The sequence below is a fragment of the Octopus bimaculoides genome, chromosome 2 (genome assembly GCF_046866305.1).
Source record: "Octopus bimaculoides isolate indiv1 chromosome 2, ASM4686630v1, whole genome shotgun sequence".
Lineage (NCBI taxonomy): Eukaryota > Metazoa > Mollusca > Cephalopoda > Octopoda > Octopodidae > Octopus > Octopus bimaculoides.
In genome coordinates this window covers 131,362,022-131,382,249 of record NC_142929.1, presented here as the reverse complement: position 1 = coordinate 131,382,249, position 20,228 = coordinate 131,362,022, and the positions used below count along the sequence as shown (strand labels likewise).

The window sequence follows — 20,228 nt, the reverse complement described above, 5'->3', positions numbered from 1 at the left end:
TCACCATAATTTCAAAACGGCGAGCTGGCAGAGATGTTAGCACGCCGGTCGAACTGCTTAGTGGTATTTCGTATGTCTTTACGTTCCGAGTTCAAATTTCTCCGATGTCAACTTTGCCTTTCATCCCTTTCGGGGTCGATAAATTAAGTGCTAGTTGCGTACTGGAGTCGATCTAATCGACTGGCCCTCTCCCCAAAATTTCGAGCCTTGTTCCTGGAGTGAAAAAAAAAAAAAACATAATTTTTCCCCAAACGCTGATGCAAATATTGTTTCTGATTTAGACACAAGGTCGAGGATAATTCGATACCGTTGGCCCTGATACTTTGTTATCGACCCCGAAAGGGACGAAAGACAAGGTGAACCTCGGTGGGATTTGAACTCAGAACGTTAAGAGCCAAAGCAAACATAACAAAGTATTTTATACAACGCTTTGCTGATTCCGCCAATCTACCATTCAGGACTATAAAAAAGAGTAGCATAAATGAACTCAAATACTTAGTTGCCTTTGAAGTGGTTAGAGCTAATAATGATTTCTTTCAAGTAACACAACACTACATTTGTGGCATTTAGTATTTGATATTCGACTTACATTACATTCCTAGAGCATATTGTACAGACTCTGCCGATGAGGTGAAAGACAGAGATAACCTTAGCGAAGTTTAAACGTACAAGGAAATAAGAAAAAGAACTGCAAGACATTCACTTCAGATCAGCACTCTGTCATGACACCAACTAGGAAGCCTTCGACAACCAAGATAGGGGAAATTTGTTTTTTATTTACTTATTTATTTATTTTTTTTTTATCAGGAGCGAATTACAGTTTTATAGGAAACTGTGGTAGAACATCTGTGTTGCAATTTTGAATGCAAACGTAATTTCGATCGTGGACGCCGATTTCCGGCTCTATGCTAGAAATATCTGTCAAAACTTCAAGTCACATCTTTGCGTATCTAAAAAAAAAAGGAAGGAAACATAATATAATGTAATCCTATTTATACAAAAAGACAGGATGGTCATGACTACAAAAGATTTCATCATATATCTTCCCCTTATGTTAACTTTCTCGTTGTAGGTCTCTTCTATTCTCTCCCCCTCTGTATATACGATGTGAGCATGACTTGTGAAATCAACATTATATCGGCTATTATGTGGAATATACTCTTCGTTGTTTCAGTCATATACCTTAATAATTATTTCTACTCTAGACACAAGACCTCGAAAATTTTGGTGGGAAAGGGGACGAGTCGATTATGTCGACCCCAGTGCATAACTGGTACCTATTTCATCAACCCCAGAAGAATGAAAGGCAAAGTCGAAGTCGAAGTCGACCTCGGCGGAATTTGAACTCAGAACGTTGCGGCAGACGGAATACCGCTAAGTATTTCGCGCGGCGTGCTAACGATTCTGCCAGCTCACCGCCCTGGCAATATATCTTAATAACTATACAGAAATGAGTAAGAAGATGTTTTTTTTTATCTCTTTATTTATTTATTAACAGATATAAATGATATAAATCTTCCTGAGGAAAGGAGAGGACACTGCTTTTTATTTTTAATTTTGGTTTCCAACTGTAAATCTGAGGAAATTCACCAACCAGTCAGTTGGTGCATTTATCACAGAATATAAAAGTAAGTAAACGAAAGTATGAAAACAATAATGTTATATAATTTTAATTAAGGTTTCGATCGTTTCGATAGCTAGACAGATCATTTCATCACCTTACACATTGGTTAGTACTTAAAAACCCTGTAAATCCAAACAATAATCAATTAAGTAATCGGTTAATGAAATAAATTATCCTTTCATCAGACCCTCTCAAAGTTATTATGGTAAATACTAAGAATTTCTAACACACACACGCGCCCGCACACACACACACACACGCACACACATATGCACACACACACACACACAGGGAGTGTGTGTGTATATGTGAATGAGTGTGTGTGTGTATATGTGAATGAATGTGTGTGTGTGTGTGTATGCCAAGTTGTAGAATGGAGTTATCTCAGTACCCTTGAATCACACACAAATGTCCTTCGGAAGCCCCAAACACTTCATTTTACCTCTGACCAATTTGTAAACTTATATGCAAACACACCACAAAAGAATTAGATATAACCCATTACTTGAAATAGGATGTCTCATACCCTCTGTCTTCGGTAGCTTCTCAGTGATCTATGAACTGGAGCAATGCTTTACTAACCAGTTGATGTGTTAAAGCAGTACTTTTATTTTCTAATGTTCTATGAACTGTTGTTGATCACCGACCATCCCTGATCAAAGCTATGTTTAAGTAGGGAATCGGTCAAACAACTAAGTACGATCTACATATCAAGATGATACGTCTGTTATACACTCCAACATGCAGTGGTTTATGTAAGTGTGACAATCCAGTGTGACAATCCAGACATATTGCGTTAATTTCCATTCTTTTATTTGTTTCAGTCAGTTGACTGCGGCCATTCTGGAGTAGCACCTTAAAGGGTTTCAGTCGAAGAAATCGACCCCAAGACTTATTTTTTGTAAGCCTAGTACTTATCCTATCGGTCACTTTTGCCGAACCGCTACGTTACGGGGACTTAAACACACCGGTTGTCAAACGGTGATGGGGGGGGGACAAACACAGGCACACATACACAAACATATATATATATATATATATATATATATACGACAGGCTCCTTTCCGTTTCCGTCTGCCAAATCCACTCACAAAGCTTTGGTCGGCCCGAGGTTACAGTAGAAGACACTTGCCCAAGGCGCAACGCAGTGGGACTGAACCCAGAACCATGTGGTTGGGAAGCAAGCTTCTTATCACACAGCCATGCCTGTGCAAGTTAGATATTTTCTTACAAAGTTATTGGTCTGACTGAGGCCGCTGATGAAAAGAGTAGTCTCAATTTAAAGCTATAGTTTCTGTTTCTTTGTACTTATAAATGGAGCGAGCACCTCAGCTCAATCTCTAGGAAGAAGATGCTAATGAGACTATTGATGATGATGCTATCAAAGTATGCTCCTTTTGTTTGTCTGGACTAAGTGGAAGGTATAGCGATCTTATGAATGTGCTTTATTCGTGGTAGGAGACGTTTTAAGAATATCTTACTGTTTACAGGGTATTTAAACATAGAGCGGCAGACAATGCGTGGCTAAACCGAATGTTTTGCTTAGGTACATGGATCAGCGGTAAGAGCGTTGGGTTTACAGGTTTGAGGTAGTGAGTTCGATTCCCCGACCGAACTCTATATTGTGTTCTTGAGCAAGTCACTTTTTTTCACGCTGCTCCAGATCACTCAGATGTAGAAATGAGTTGCGATGTCACTGGTGGCAAGTTGTATCAGCTTTTGCCTTTCCCTTGGATAATATCGCTAGCGTGGAGAGGGGCGGCTGATATGCATGGGTGATTTCTGATCTTCCATAACCAACTTTGCCATAATCAACTTTGGAGGGGAACTTTCTTGGTGCAATCTTATGGTCATTCATGACCGAAGGGGGTCTTTACCCTAGTGTTTGTAAAAGAAGATATTGTTGAAGACACCATGTATTCGTCGGGATAAAGTTTATGAATACAGTGATAATTGAAGTCATATGGAAAGTTGTAACGAAACAAGGGTAGGTTGATGAGGTTTTCTTATGATCTTTCAAGGTAAGTTTAAAAAATACTGGTTTAGTTAGTATGGTAATTATTTTGCCCAGTTCTCAAATTCTAGGAATTTGGCAGTATGAGCATGACTGTACAGTTAAGAAGCTCACTTTGCAACCACGTGGTTTGGCGTTCAGTCCCACAACGCAGCACCTTCAGCAAGTATCTTCCATTATAGCCAAAGGCCGACAAATGCCTTCTTAGTGCATTTCCTTCATGGAAAGTATGTGAAAACCAGTCGCGCTTGCGCGCGTGTATATCTGCCGAAACGTTGTGTTAACAACAAACAAAATGAGGACAAATATCTGTCAAATGTAAATAATGTAAATAATTCCTCATCTCTTAAATATAGAACTAGATAAAAGATAAGATAAAACTTCCACCAATTTTGACATCATTTATTTCTTTAGCAATGAATAACGGTGGCGAAGTCTTATTTCTGAAAGCAAAACATACCAAGGAATAGGAATCCATTATAGAATAGATTTCTTCAAGATTATTACTTTGGTAGATGTTGGGTATCTCTCTTTCTTCATATATTTTATTTATCCTCCTCCTTCTTTACCAAACTATTGTTGTCTTAGGTGGTAATCCAATATGATCCCGATCAGCAAATATAGCCATATAAACGTAAATAAAGTGACTGGTAGTTTATGTACTGCAGATGCGTTTTTCAACTTTTCTAATTCCAAATAGTCTAACTCCTTGTTTTTTGGCTTTCCTGAGAAGAAAAGAAGGATAAAAATCAAAACAGTAGAAATGAAAATAAATCCCATTGACCACTATGTTCATTGGAATGCCATTGTAGACTTCGTTATTGTATGTGTGTGCATATGTGTATAAATATGTGTGCATGTATATACGCGCACGTGTATGTATATACGCGTACGTGTATGTATGTATGTATGTATGTATGTATGTATCAGCGATGACATGCATTTTCTTAATACGTTCCGGGAGATTCGAACATGAATATGCTAATCGCTGATCTATTTCGGCATCGGGGAACAGCTTCTCTCAAACGAATTCGTGCTTATAACACGAGATTCATTAGGGTAAGGGGACTTTGGGACATCCAGTCTTTTGACCTTAATGTGTCTCCTCAAGCAAAGCTACCCCTGACTACTGAATCTAAGAAGAGTTTTGGACACTTGTTTATAACTTCAGCAAACAAATTAGTTGCTGATGCATGCTGATATCTGCCAACTGACATAAAATTAACAAGTGCACGCTGAACAACGAGAATCAGGACGATGACACTTATTCAATCTTAATATGTTCTGACGGATTCGAATATGAATATGTTAATTGCTGTTGTATTTCGCCAGTGGAGAACAACTTCATGTATATGTGTATTGAAACAAATGTCTTACGATATCGAAAATGAAAGATAAGTGGAATACTGAGGTGTCAACCATGAAACATTATTAGCTGACAGCAACATGGTTTTAATCGAGGAATAGAGATTCAAACCTTTTCGTGTTGCAGTTTTCAGTTTCGTTTCTGAGATTTTAATTGAAATCTAGAAGCTGATTAAACTGTATGTTTTCAAAAGTTAGGGTGAAATTCGAATAGAAAACAAAATTTTTAGTTAAATTAAATAAAACTTGATCTAACTTCGTTTTCATTTATTATTTTTATTTATATTTTATTGATATATTTTAGCTGTAATTTTAGTTTGAATTTAAAACAAAGGTTTCATCGCCTTGTGTGTAAAACAAGAATTAAAACTTTTTGTGAAATCGGGATTGAATTGAACTGAAAATGGTAAAACTGAATTGAAAATCCAAATCGATAACAGAATTGAATTAAAACATACGGAATATAACTAATATAGTTGTTTTACTTATGTTAAACTGAAAAACAAACAAACAAATAAAATACTTAAATTGTAATTTTCTCGGCTTGAAATATTGACTATGTCCTTTTGATCAGTTCAAGTGCGAGTTCTATGAAATTATGGTAATTACTGGGAGAGCCAAATCTGCATCACGTTTCGTTTACCGCTTAAGACATAACTCGTACTTTCGATTTGTGCTGCAACAAAATAGACTGAAAGGGAAAGAGCTTGATCGGGCTCATGTACCTTTCATAAAATCTCCAACGATGAATCCACAAATCACTGAGGTTTATATGACATTTTCACCAGTCAAACTGCCGTTAGAAGTTTAAACTAGAACTAAGAAAATTGTGTACTATTTTGTTAAACAACCTGTCTGTTTTGATAGGCATAAAGGAAGAATGTGTGGTTTAGTTTACTTTGGTAAAATTGGAATTTTATGTATGAAGTTCATGTTTGGTGAATTTCCTTCGAAAGAATGATAGCATTCTCAAGCAAGATCAGGATACCTTCAGTTTTACGTAAATCTTTTCCCTTTTTTCTTTGTCCTTTTTTTTTTTTTTTGTAGTTCTTGATTGTTGTTTATGGTAGGAAGAAGAAGGCTGTATCTATACATTTGCTTCTTGTCTGTGTTTCTTTAGTTGTTCTTTGCATGCTTGTGTGTGTAAACTTAGAAAATGTTATTTAATCGCTACTGGGTGGTATCGAATAAGGGAAATGTGTCACAAGGTAGTGAATGCTATAGAGTACGAACGGAGTTCCCAAAGATGCGAGTCTACAACACGGTTACCATTCCTATTCCCGATGGAAAACACTCAACTTTACTTATATCACTAACACCTTTGAGAAAGTCCTCTCACAACTATCCTGCTCTTTTTCTTATAAAATGTAAGGGGTTTTTGAGCATCGTTAGAAGAAACCCTATATGTGTGGCGATTTGATCTAAGCAGTCGAGTGATCAAACGTACATCTTCGGTCATCTTATATTAATTGATAATATATCAAGGATCATTTTTATTTGGTAACCCAATTCTTTAAATTTCGCTTGTATGCTTGCAAAGATTTACATCAAATATAACTATAGGAAAAATTACAAAAAAATCTAAGCAAAATATCTCAGCTGACTTCAATTGTTTTCCGTCGGTTTGGGTGATGAATATTTAGTTGTTCGATCAAATGAACTACCGCTCATTGAATGTGTCAGTGGGGTATTGTACAGGCGTGTGTGCCCTTGAAATGATTCTTGAACTGAGTCAGTCCAACACAGTGTGTGACAAAGCTGAACGTTTGAATTACTAGCACAATCTACCCGACAGGCATCCGCAGAGTTTCCCTCATCCCAATTTCACTACAAATTCCGGGCCTGGATCGACTCCAGGCTATAGTAAAAGACGCTTGCCCAAGAAGTCAGTCATTAAGATCGAACCCAGAACCTTGTGATTGAGATGCGAACTTTTTTGATACTTGGTCATACTGCATCAACTCAACCAACAAACTTAAGAAAAGCTTAAGAAGCAAGAGTCTGAGGAGAATTTACAGAAGACCTGTGAGCGTCTGCTCGGACACATTCTTGGAATTCGTTACTAACATTGTTTGAAAGCCATTAACTTGTCTCCATAATGATTTCGTCATTATCAGAAAATATCTTAAAGAAGGAATTTTGGTCAAATTGGATATGTGACACGAGAATACAATGTAAACATTGGCGAAGCGACAGTGCAAAAATAACCCATTTAATGTCCACACTTCTATGACAATTTATTTGAATATGTTCCAGACTGTTAACATTATCTTTGTTGTCTCTTTATATATAGCAGAATTCGAGAAAACTGGTGAGAAACTGCACTGTCGAAAGACGTCAGTACAGTAAAGGCAAATTAAGCTGTCTTAGTTTACAGTAAGAATTTGGGTTGAGTGCTTCCTTTTTCAGTGCATACAACTGTACGTAGTATAAATTTGATACCTAAAGATGAGCAAAATACATACTGCTTGAAATATAAGAATTAAAAGTACATAGGCAGTAGCGTAGCCTGAGCGACGCTTTTACGGGAGCGGTGCTTTTAGATCTGCTCTACAAGCTTTCAGTGGGAACGGCGTGAGGATCAGCAAACTGAAGGGCTGCCCCGGGCAGCACATACACTAACTACGCCACTATACATAGATTGAGATTAATGATCCTGAAAATCAAGCTAAACCCATTCAACGTTCATATTTTGTTATGGTAAATGAAGAAATATACTGTGGTTACTTACCTAGAGCCATCCTATTGCAAAGATGCTTTCTACAAAAACAAATCACGTCCATGTAATATTTATAACAGCCCTCTTCTGGAAGCAGTTTTGGAAACTTATATATGTGCTTTGAACATCCTCGGGCCACCACTGTGAAGATTGAAAATATGAACAATGTTCAGAAACAGTATCAGAACTTTTAAGCAAGCCGTGGGAAAAATATAGATTGTATGTATCTTTTATACACACATTTGTAGATAATAAATTCATTATAGTTGTGTAACTCATGCAATTTGTGGCTTAGAGGAAGATCTAATTCACAATGTTCACTAATAGTACAGAGGGAACAAGTATGATGCGGTGGCTTGGATTCAATGCCGGAGGTAAGAATTTAAATAGTTGTTAGCATCTCCTTCGAATAAGATAAAAATTAGAAAAACAGCGTTAACCAAAAACATGAATGCAATTCTTTTCAGTGGATCAAAATATTGGCTAAACTTTGGCTAAACAAAATTTTGGATCAACTCAGAGCAGCAGTACAATATGAAATAACATGCTTTTACGATTTAGCGCAGCAGAATATTCTTGTAGATCTACTTATTGATTCTCTTATTTCTACATTCGTACGTGCGGTAATGTTTGTGATTCACTGAGGATTTCAACGATTAGACCAAAACATGTTCGAAAATGTCTTGTGTAAGTACCGATAAAATTAAAATCATACGAATCCATTACTTGTCTTGTTTTTTCTTCTTCACTGTATACTTATTTCCAGGTAGCTTGTTACGGCTTCCTATGTTTAATGTGTTAAAAGCAACACTTATTATGCGGATGGTGTCTTTGTGTAATTTATTCTCTACGCAATTCTAGACTCCAAAATCTACAAGTGTTTATTTTTATACCTTTGTTTAGTGAGTCTCTCATTCAAACATCAGAATGTACGGTGAAGTCTATGCTTCATAAACCAGGTCACAGTCGTTTCTACTATAACCAAAAATTTTAAGGGAAAGGTGCTAATCGATTACATCGTTCCCAGTGCTCAATTGGTACTTATTTTAGCGCCCCGAAAGCAAATTCGACCTTGATGGAATTTGAACTAAGTACGAGTCGGACGAAATGCCGTTGTTTGTTGTGTGTGTGTGTGTGTGTGTGTGTGTGTGTGAATGCGTGTGTGTGTGTGCGCGCGCGCAGGCTTTTGATCTCGCTTAAAAATCAATATTTTTCATCCGATTTCGTTTACGCTGGGAACATACATCATTTATGTTCCAGAGATAGTCATAGACTCTTCAAATCTTCCACATAATGAGTAATGCCGCCCCGGGAAAATTACAGCAGACAATGTATTTTTCATCTGTTTTACGTTACATAGACAGGAGCTATGTACAGATACATTTAGATATCTGTACAGGAAACAATCAAGCTCCATCCAGGGGTGGGGAAACCCCCGCCCGCGGGCGCAATTGCGCCCACAAGCCCATTTTATTGCACCCACAGGCTGGAATATTCGTATGTACAGAATATAGTCAATTTTTCAATTATAAAATTTATACAATATTCGTACGCCTCTTGCGACATAGGTCGCGTTTCCACTTCGGCTTAAAACGGTTAAACTCAAACAGAAAATCGTCCGGTAATTGCTATTTGAATGGAAATTCTGTTTGCACTATAAAACACATATTGATAGGTTTATACCACCCCCTTGAGACCCAACTACACTCAAGCTGGAAAATATAGAATACCTCATAATTAATACAAACGTCATAAATTCAGTGGCGGTGTTAATGAAGATGTTACGCGTTAATTTAACGTGTTAAACTTATCTTTATTAATGTATATCGAATTATACATAAATATATACAAGATTTACACAAATATAAAATTAGCCCACAGACCTTTATCTTTGGAAATTTTTGCCTGCCGCACTTAAAAGTTTCCCCAACCCTGCTCTAGAACCATAATTAATATTGAAAGCAATACTTACCGCCTTTCTGTTGTACTATAGTTCTGGTAAGACATACTCCTTCTGTACAATTTTCTCTGTAGATCGTCGCCAACGTTTTCAGCTTTCCATCACCAGGACAGTTTTCATTCTTCTGCCCGTTTCCCAGCATACTTTGGCAAGAGAAGCATTGTTTGGTAAAGTTTTCACTATCCTCTAGAAACAAACACCAGAACTCTAATTAGTGGTATTAATTGTTGATGCTGTGTTGCTAGACCAAATCAGTCCTGTTCATGCAAACTTGTATTCAAAGACATTCCACCTTCGCCCATGTCACCTTTTCCTTAAATATATTCTTCCCTCTTTGCAGAGAATATATTGTGATATGAGAGAAATTTAGCACTTATTGCTACCTAGTCAAGTAACTAGTCAAGACGCTTCATCGAGGTTCATTTTCTTCGCTGGTTCGGGATATTGAAGTAATCACTTAATAGCAGGTGGCCAACTGGAGATAACAGTTTCATTACTAATAATAAGTATTTCAATTACACCAATAAAGACTTTTAGAAACACTTCAGTAACGTAGCTTCCATTCTCCAGTTATTTTTTAATCAAGATTAATGTTTTTAATCGCGAAAGAGCAAACAATTGAATTTTGTGTGTGCGGGAGAGAGAGTGTGTGTGTGTGTGTCTGTGTGTCTTTGTGTGTACGCGCGCATGTGTGTGTATGTGTGTATATATATATATATATATATATATATATATATATATATATATATATATATATATATATATATATATATATATATATATATATATATATATATATATATATATATATATATATATATATATATATATATATATATATATATATATATATATGTGTGTGTGTGTGTGTGTGTGGCTGTGTGATAAGTAGCTTGCTTACCAACCACATGGTTCCGGGTTCAGTCCTACTGCGTAGCACCTTGGGCAAGTGTCTTCTACTATACCCTCGGGCTGACCAAAGCCTTGTGAGTGGATTTGGTAGACGGAAATTGAAAGAAGCCTGTCGTATATGCGTATGAGTGCGCGCACGTGTGTGTGCGTGTTTGTGTGTGAGTGAGTGATTGTGTGTGTGTGTGTGTCTGCATGTGTGTCTGTTGTGTGTGTCTGTGTCTGTGTGTCTGTGTTTGTCCCCACCACCATTGCTTGACAACTGATGCTGGTATGTTTACGTCCCCGTTAATTAGCGGTTCGGGATCTAATTTTTTTTCATTCGCAAAATATGCATTTTTTTGAAAGGAAGTAAAAAATCTGAAAATCGGCTATAATAATGTAGCCTTCCAGTCTCATTGCTTTGAAAGTATGATGTGAAGAAAAAAATGGAGAAAAAAGTTACAGAGGTTTAAAAATCGAAAAAAACTGGGTACTTTTAGCCAATAGCGAGACAGAAATTTTCTGCGTTTAGCGGAGCGGTGTCAACTTTAGGGTTGTACCCTGTAAAATTTATATTTAGCGTCTGACCTGTTCATTTTAGGTTTCTAAATAAACAGAAATACCTAATTTCATTGTAGGTTTCTGAATAAACAAAAGTACCTAATACAATAAACACGTATCATCTTAATGTTTCTTTTGATTCTTCATTGATTGTATTTTTTTTTTTAGTATTTTTAAAAATGTGTTATATTAATATATTTATCTGCATGTATTTACTTTATGCGTATTTTAGTGTGTATGTGTGTGTGTGTGTGTTTGTGTGGGGGGTGTTTGTGTGGGGGGTGTTTGTGTGGGGGTGGGGTGAAAAGAAGGTGTCTGTCTCCAAAACTCCAAAGTTGAGTAACGTTTTCATGCTTGGATTTGTAAACTACGATAAGAAGAACACTGGTCAACAAAGAATTTGTTCTAAAGAAAAAAATACCTGTATCTTATCAACTGGTACTTAATTGCTCCACCCCGAAAGAATGAAACGCAAAAATCGACTTCTGGGTATTTGTGCTCAGAAGGTAAAGATGGACGAAATACGGTTACATGAATAATTAATATTAATAATCCTAAACAAGATTCAGCCAGTTTGAGGCATTGCGTTTTAAACACAATGCCTCAAACATACGCGCGCAAGCATCCGAACAACAATTTTGTTATTCGACACCAAATTTAGTTCTAGATTATATGTGTGCATGTATGCTTATAATAAGGTGGAGTGGAGAGAGAGAGAGAGATTAAGAGAGCGATAGTACTTCATACATATATTCCACTAATATAATAGAAAAGGCATGAACATCACAATACATAATCCTCTAACGACAAAATATCATGCAACTGATGATCTCACTTTCAGTGCTTGTATAAATTGCTTCTTTCTTTTAATATTGCTTAATGGTTAAGAAGTCCGAAATGCAACCCTGAGTTCGTGGGTTCCATTTAAGTACACGGTATTGGAGACAAATGCCTTTAGCCATTGCCGGAGTTTGACTCGAAATTTTGAGGGAATTTGCATAGAAATTCATCGGTTTGACTGCAGCGGTAATCGGAAGATATACTCCATCTTGTGCCAAAAGTGATTATACATGAGAATCACATTAAGATTATATATGTGAGTGGAATATTCAGCCACTCAATGTGTATATCATTCAGTTGATTTCCTAAATGCCAATACGTCGTTCTTGAAAACCAAATAATGATATCTTGAAATCATTTAATAAGTACCATTCAGGTCTGTGTAATATATAATAGGAAATACGTCTATCATGCAAGACCTTCCTTATTTAAAACGATTTCAAAATATCGGTTTGAAATTTTGGTACAAGATGAGCAAGTTCGGGGAAGGGAGTAAGTCAATAACATCAACCCCAGGGTTCAACTAGTACTTATTTTATCGACTCCGAAAAGATGAAAGACAAAGTCAACTTAAGCGGAATTTGAATTCAGAATATAAAGATGGACGAAATGCCGCTAAGCAGTATTCCTAGTGTGCTAGCGGCTAATTCCTGAAGAGGGTTCATAACTCTGGAATACTGAATGCAAGGTAAGTCACCATTAATTCATATGCCTGTTTTCTTGTGATTTGCCCTGGATTTATTTCGCATTGTTCCGGCCTTACTCACGAATTTTATAAAATATACTCCACACAATGCTTTATACTAACTATTCCATTATAATACACACATACATACATACATACACACATACATACATACATATGATATGATATGATATGATATATGCATATTATAAACATACATATATATATTATATTATATCAATTTATATTATATATATATATATATAAATGGTCCTGCACTTTTCAATGTTGTTATCCCGAAAGAAATTAAAGTAGAAAAAGATCCCACAACTTTCAAACGGTACCTGGACAAATTCCTCCAGGAAATACCGGATAAACCACCTACACCTGGATACATCTCAACCAACAACAACTCTCTGCTTGAGTGGTCTATGGTATCCTGAACTAATTAACTAAAAGACTTTTCCAGGTGGTGCTATTGAGTTAGTCGTGGCCTGATATGATATATATTATAAACATACATATAAATATGCAGACATGCAAACATACATATTATTATTGAAGCAAGAGGATACATACGAACCCGTCTAGAGAATAAAGTTTAGTTGAACTTGGTATCTCGGAGAGAGAACGTAAATCCTTAATTCATACACTACGAATGATCACGATATCTGGGGCAATGAAAATCTGCAAGACCTTCTTGAGATTTAATAGATGATGGTTAAAAAAGATACTTTTCTTGACAATCTTGCTTGATCGGCCTCCGACTTAGCAGTCGGTGGCCGATCAAAATTTACTCTAAAATGAAAGAGAAGAAAAGACATGCTTACATACATACATACATACATACATACATACGGTGATATCCTTATATACGAGTGCAAAATATTATAGTAGCTCTCAAACACTAAGGTAACATTATATATATATATATATATATATATATATATATATACATACATACATACATTTATTTCCCTCACTGTATATATATATATATATATATATATATATATATATATATATACATACATATATGATTCAACAAATAAGAGGAATTGTCGAAATCAGTATTGAGGAATAATTAATGCACTCTACATTTACACTTACTTGCTACTACCACTTGGAAGCTGAGCATGAGAAGTCCGAATGTAAAGACTACTGTATTCACAGCCATCATTTTATCCTTTAATGGTAAACTTCGTTTAAAGAAGGCGCTTGCTCGGCAAAAGTACCTTCTCGGATTTCAAAAAGACGTCTGGGCGGCTCGATGAAAAAGCACTTGTATTTGTGATGCAGCTTATACACACGTACGCAGGCACGCGCGCGCACACACAGAGCTTTATACTCTTACATTCATACCCACATATATGGATGTTTGTTTGTATAAATAAACGGCGGACTCTTCCTTTCTTGAACGATGTTAAACAAAACCAATCCATAATAAATCAACATGAGAAAACTCAGGAATGCAGCCCCCTAGATCAAACATGTCCGTGTGTACTTGTACAAAGCTGTAAATATACAGTCGTTGCTCAAACGAACATTACACATACAACACGCGCGCGCGAGAGCACACACACACACACACACACACATATACACTCATACATTCAAGCGTATAATTCTGTACAGTCTATCCATAACGTACACACACGCACCTGTTTGAAACCACACTCAAACTGATATCTGTATCTGCATGTATGAACTTCTGCATACGGTCGCATATATCTAAATATGTATATATGTACATACACGCACGCACATACACATGCATATATATATATATATATATATATATATATATATATATATATATATATATATATATATATATATATTATTTTATTTAAAAGAGTTCCAACTCTGTCTGTTTTTTATGTTTTTCATTTATATTCTTGTAAAATGTATGTGGGATATAGAATATGGAATATATAATATATAATATTAAAAAAGACGGATGGTACAATGAAATGTAGTATTGAATGTCTTATTGAATATATGGAATATGTCTTATTGAATATATGAAATACTGAGTGTTCAATATAAAGGATTAAATATATAAATATATAAAGGCTTAGACAGGGTGATAGAGATGTCGGTCCTGAATTTTGTTAAGGCGAGATCCCATCGGAGTTTTGTTTCTTCCTCTGGTTCTCCTCTAATTTCTTTAATTAGGTACTTCCGAGGAAGTATGGGTGCCGTTAAGGAAATCCATTCTGAGTGTGTTTTGGCATATTTTTTCGCATTTATATGTTTTCCAGAAGTTTTGTTTTCTTATATTGAAAGATTTCTTCCATGTCTGCCAAATTTCTTTTCTTTTTCGGTGAGCTTCGTTTTCCAGATTTCTTTCGTTTATTTCTGATATCCATGTATATATATATATATATATATATATATATATATATATATATATATATATATATATATGAATGTATGTATACATACATATACATGTGTGTGTATGGGTGTACGTATTTATACATGTATTATACATATATTTCATATATTATATAAATGTTTATAGTATTATATAAGTATATTTTATATGTATTTTATATATATATTATTATGTATATGAATGTGCATATATACTTGTGTGTGTTTGTATGCCTGCGCTTGTGTGTGAGTATGTGTACGCATGTGTATGCTTGTGTGTGTGTGTGTGTGTGTGTGTGTGTGTGTGTGTGTGTGTGTGTGTGTGTGTGTGTGTGTGTGTGTGTGTTACAATATACAATAATAATAATGAGGCGATAAGGAAGCCACTGTCTTGATCGTAACAACCTGCAGGAAACAGCAGTGAAATATGTCAATCACAACTCTCTTAATTAAACAACGGTACATTAGATATTGCATCTCTAGATACTCCTACAAAGATGAAATGGTCATGGCTGGAATAATTTTGATCTAGATTGATCTAAGATTAAACAACTAGAACACGAACGGTGAAACAAACACGAATAAGGTTAAATAAATTAATCTACATGTGAGCACAAATAATTGCGTTCGTACTTTAAACACAAGTTAATACTGACACTTGCATAGATACAAAATATGGAAACTTTACTTAATTGATAGAGTCCTTGCACATCGGTTTGAGAACTCAAATTTCCAGCTCAGTCCAATTTCATATTACAATAGGAGTTAAGCAGGGTTGCATACCAGCAACAACGTTATTCTCATTTTAATTGTAATTGTTGTTGGGAAAAGCATACTGCAGCAACTCAACTGAACATGTATACATACAGTCAAGTATAACACTAACCTGGCGAAGGAGACGCAGCTCCAACTCATAATCAAGACCACACACATGTTAATAAGTGTTTATGCCGTTTGCTGCTGACAGGTTGTGTTATAGGGACTGTTAGATTAGTTATTCGTCTGACGTCTCGTGTTTCAATGTGGTTCGTCTGAGTTCATTGTTTCATTGTTGTTGTTTTGAATGACTGTGGTAGTAAAATGTCATTGATATATATGGCGGACATGACTCTTGTTTATTAACATCGAACTTTCGGTGAGTGCGTTCTTTGTATGTAATTGAATAATAAATGTAATAATTAAATTGTACAACTCGTTGTCTTTTCTCTGCGAGTCTCCCGAGAGAAATACAACAGAGTTTATTGGCGTCGCCGGTAGGATTACATGCTTACTTTACCGTAAAATTATTCATCGTAATAACAATGGCTGAAAAACAGACAGTAGAACCTATTAAATTGTTTAGGGAACAAATGGAAAAGCAAATGCAACAACATCAGAGAGATATGGACACTCTGTTAAAACTGTTTGGTGTTCGACAAGTTGAAGGCGATTCCAGTGGCTATTTTTCAGCTGCTTCGACAACTGTGTCGATTCCACCATTTGCTGCATTTGATTCTACAACAGAACTATGGCCTGATTACTGGTCAAGATTCCGCACGTTTGTGGCTGCTAATGCTGTACCTGAACAACGCATGGCACAAGTGTTCCTGACCAATCAGACCGCTACTGTTTACAAGCAACTTGCTAATCTGGCTGGCTACCCAACAAAATCCGCCTAAAGATATCAACAACTTGACAATGGACGAAATCGTTGACTTCATGAAAGAACAGTTCGACCCAAAACTTTTCATTGTGAGAGAGCGTTTCAAGTTTTGGAGTGATATGCAGCGGAAGCCAGGCGAAACTCTCCAAGAGCTGGCAGCACGTATACATCAGGATGCGGCTACCTGTGATTTTCCGTCGATCACCAACCCACAGGATGAAGCTCTGAGACAGAGATTCATATGTTCGGTCAATAATGAAGCGGTTTTGAAGGCGCTTTTAAGATAAAAGACACAGAACTAGATTTTGCCCGTGCTGTCCAAGTTGCCATCGAGACTGAAGATGCAGCAAAGGTTGCAAAAGAAACTGTATACGGTTCCAAAACCAAGCAAGTCTACAAGGTCCAACAGAACAAGAATAAGAGTCCTCAAAAGAACCATCAGCAGTCTTATTCCACAAACCAGGAGAAATGCTACCGATGTGGAAAGGCCCACAAAGCGACAGACTGTCCTTTCAGAGAAACCAAATGTCATTTTTGTGACAAAAAGGGACATTTGCAAGCGGTGTGTAGGAAAAAACAACATCAGCAACGCAATGGCCATTCACAAACTCTCGTGAAAAGAATCACAAAAGCTGAGCTAGTCAAGGCGATCCTAGGTGAAGTTTCCCGAGACACTCACAGTTTGATTGTGCCAATAACAATCCAGAACAGACTGTTCACAATGGAATTGGACACTGCTACTACAGGCAATTTTGTTTCCTTGTCAGTCTGGAAACAACTTGGAAGACCAAAGCTGCAAGATGTCAAGCATCGCTATGAATCTGCCAGCAAGCACGACCTGCCTGTTCTAGGAACTTTCATGGGCCAAACCAAGGATCCAACAACCGGTAAGCAGGATCTTATACCTTACATAGTCACCAAGATCTCTGATCTTAATTTGCTGGGTCGAAATGCTATCCAGACTCTGGGAATTTCCGTGGACACTGCTCTAGGTTTGAAAAGCATAAACAGCCAAGCCAAGAGGGAAGGTGCTGAAGTGATGTATCCAAAGACCTCAAGTGAGCCCTATGTTTCCCTGCAGCAAGATTGTCACAACATGTGTGATGAATTTCCAGATCTTTTCAAGCAAGAATTGGGATGTCTCAAAAACTTTGAACTGGAAGTGAAGTTCAAATCGGACGCAACACCAGTCTTTCACAAGGCACGTCCGGTCCCGTTTGCTCTTCGTGATGACCTGGCCAAAGGTTATGAAGAAGGCATCGCCAAGGGAATCTGGAAGCCAGTCCAGTTCAACGAATACGGAACGCCAGTGGTACCGATTCGTAAAGCACACGCTTCAAGCAACCTGAAGCCCAAACTACGGATTTGTGGTGACTACTCTGTGGGAATTAATGACCAACTTGCTGATCACCGTCATCCAATGCCACTCCCTGCTGAACTGATGCAGAAACTCGGAGGTGGATTCGGATATACAAAGATTGACCTTGCTGATGCCTATAATCAGATCAAGCTGGCTCCAGAGAGTCAACGCAGACTCGCACTCAGCACTCACCGTGGAGTACTCCTGCAAAAACGACTCCCTTTCGGAATCAAGTCAGCACCTGGTTACTTTCAGGAGATCATGGAAAACCTGACCCATGATCTACCTGGAGTGGCCGTCTTCCAGGATGACATGCTCGTCAGTGGGAAAGATGCAAACAGTCACCTAAACAACCTAAAGTGTCTGCTCACACGTCTAAGAGACAATGGACTCAGATGTCGCCGTGAAAAGTGCCAGTTTGCACTACCCAGTGTAGAATACCTTGGACACATTTTGTCGGCTGAAGGGATCACGAAGGGATCCAAAGTCGAAGCAGTCTTAAAGATGCCGCCTCCAACGAACGAATCAAGCTTGAAATATTTCCTAGGTTCAGTTCAGTTTTATGGAAAGTTTATCCCAAACCTAGCCAGTATAGCAGAGCCACTCTATTGCCTTACAAAAAAGTCAACTATTTGGAAGTGGGGAGATGAGGAACAGTCAGTTTTGATCACTTGAAAAATGTACTTTCATCGAGTCAAGTTCTGATACACTTCGATCCAAACAAAACTTTGGGACTGGCTTGTGACGCATCAAACGTTGGTATTGGAGCAGTCCTGTTTCACCGCTATCCTGATGGAAGCGAGCGCCCAATATCCAATATGTCCAAGACTCTTACTTTTGCACAGCGTAACTACAGCCAAATTCAAAAGGAAGCCCTGGCTATCATATTTGGCTTGCAGAAGTTTTACCAATATTTGTACGGTCGTAAATTCGTACACGTGACTGACCACAAGCCACTGACATCACTATTCAGTCCGAGGAAAGGGACGCCACTTCTCGCAGCTAACAGACTAGCACGATGGGCCCTGTGGCTCAACCAGTTTGACTACACCATTGAATATCGGAAATCAGCAGATCATGGCAATGCTGATGCCCTCAGTCGCTTGCCATTCGGTGATGACAACGACTTTGACAGAAAGGAAAATGGTGAAGACATAGACATGGTGTGTGCCATCAAAGCTCTTAGCATTCAAGTCCAACCTGTGGATGCTAACGTCCTCCGTCAAGAGTCAGGGAAAGATCCAGTGATATCAACAGTGATGCGCTACGTCCGCGAAGGCTGGCCACCAAAGAACATGGAGATCAATGACGAAGTCAACAAGTTCCGGAGGTTATCAAACTCACTCAGTATCTGCCATGGATGCCTTATACATGGATCTAGAGTTGTGATTCCACATAGCTTGCAGCCAAAGATCCTCAATCTTCTGCATCTTGGACACTTTGGCATGGAACGCATGAAACAACTAGCAAGAACTGCTGTTTATTGGCCTGGTATCGATGCTGCTATAGAGATAGCCAGTCGACGATGTGATTCGTGCAACGAACATCAAAGGCAGCCATCTAAGCCTCCAGTTCACCCATGGATGTTACCAGAAAAGCCGTGGAGCCGCTTACACCTGGACCACGCAATAAATTTTATGGGTAGAGATTGGCTGGTGATCACAGATGCTTATTCCAAGTACCCATGCATTCATCCTACTTCCTCCACGTCCTCCAAAGCCACTTTAAATCTGCTTGAGGAAGACTTTGCGCACTTCGGATTTCCTCACACATTGGTCACCGATAACGCACCAACTTTTACGTCTGAGGAGTTCCAGAGCTGGTGCAAAGAACGTGGGATCACACACCTGACAGGGGCACCTTACCACCCAGCTACCAACGGAGCAGCGGAACGTTTGGTGCAAACCTTCAAACAAGCTCTGAGGAAGTCTTCTCTTCCGCCGACACGAGCACTTCAAGAATTCTTGATGCAGTACTGGAGAACACCGACATCCTGTGGATTCTCTCCAAGTGAACTTTTGAATCACCGGCAGATACGAACAAGGATTGATTCTCTGCTGCCATCGCCAGCACACATTGCTCAAGGCAAACAGTCTAAGGAAGCACATAAGTCTCAGGTGACTCCTGGCTCGGCTGATGTCGCTAAAGTTACCAGGCAGTACAAGGCCGGAGATCCTGTGTATGCACT

General features: G+C 37.8%; 1 protein-coding gene across 2 annotated transcripts in view; it reads right to left on the bottom strand.

Moving 5' to 3' along the window:
• Nucleotides 1-756: 756 nt before the first annotated feature.
• Nucleotides 757-20,228, bottom strand: part of LOC106875930 (uncharacterized) — a 39,776-nt gene continuing 20,304 nt past the window's right edge. Inside the window, exons 5-8 of one of the 2 annotated variants that reach the window (XR_008263432.2) lie at nt 9,695-9,868; nt 7,735-7,863; nt 4,099-4,363; nt 757-950 (exon numbers count right to left, since the gene is read on the bottom strand). Coding sequence is in view for 1 of the 2 variants with exons in the window: in XM_014924249.3 (XP_014779735.3) it covers nt 4,212-4,363; nt 7,735-7,863; nt 9,695-9,868 (455 nt within the window). In the remaining variant the exon portion in view is untranslated. Of the gene's footprint in view, nt 951-4,024; nt 4,364-7,734; nt 7,864-9,694; nt 9,869-20,228 lie in introns of those variants that run through there. The other variant, XM_014924249.3, reaches the window with a different exon arrangement.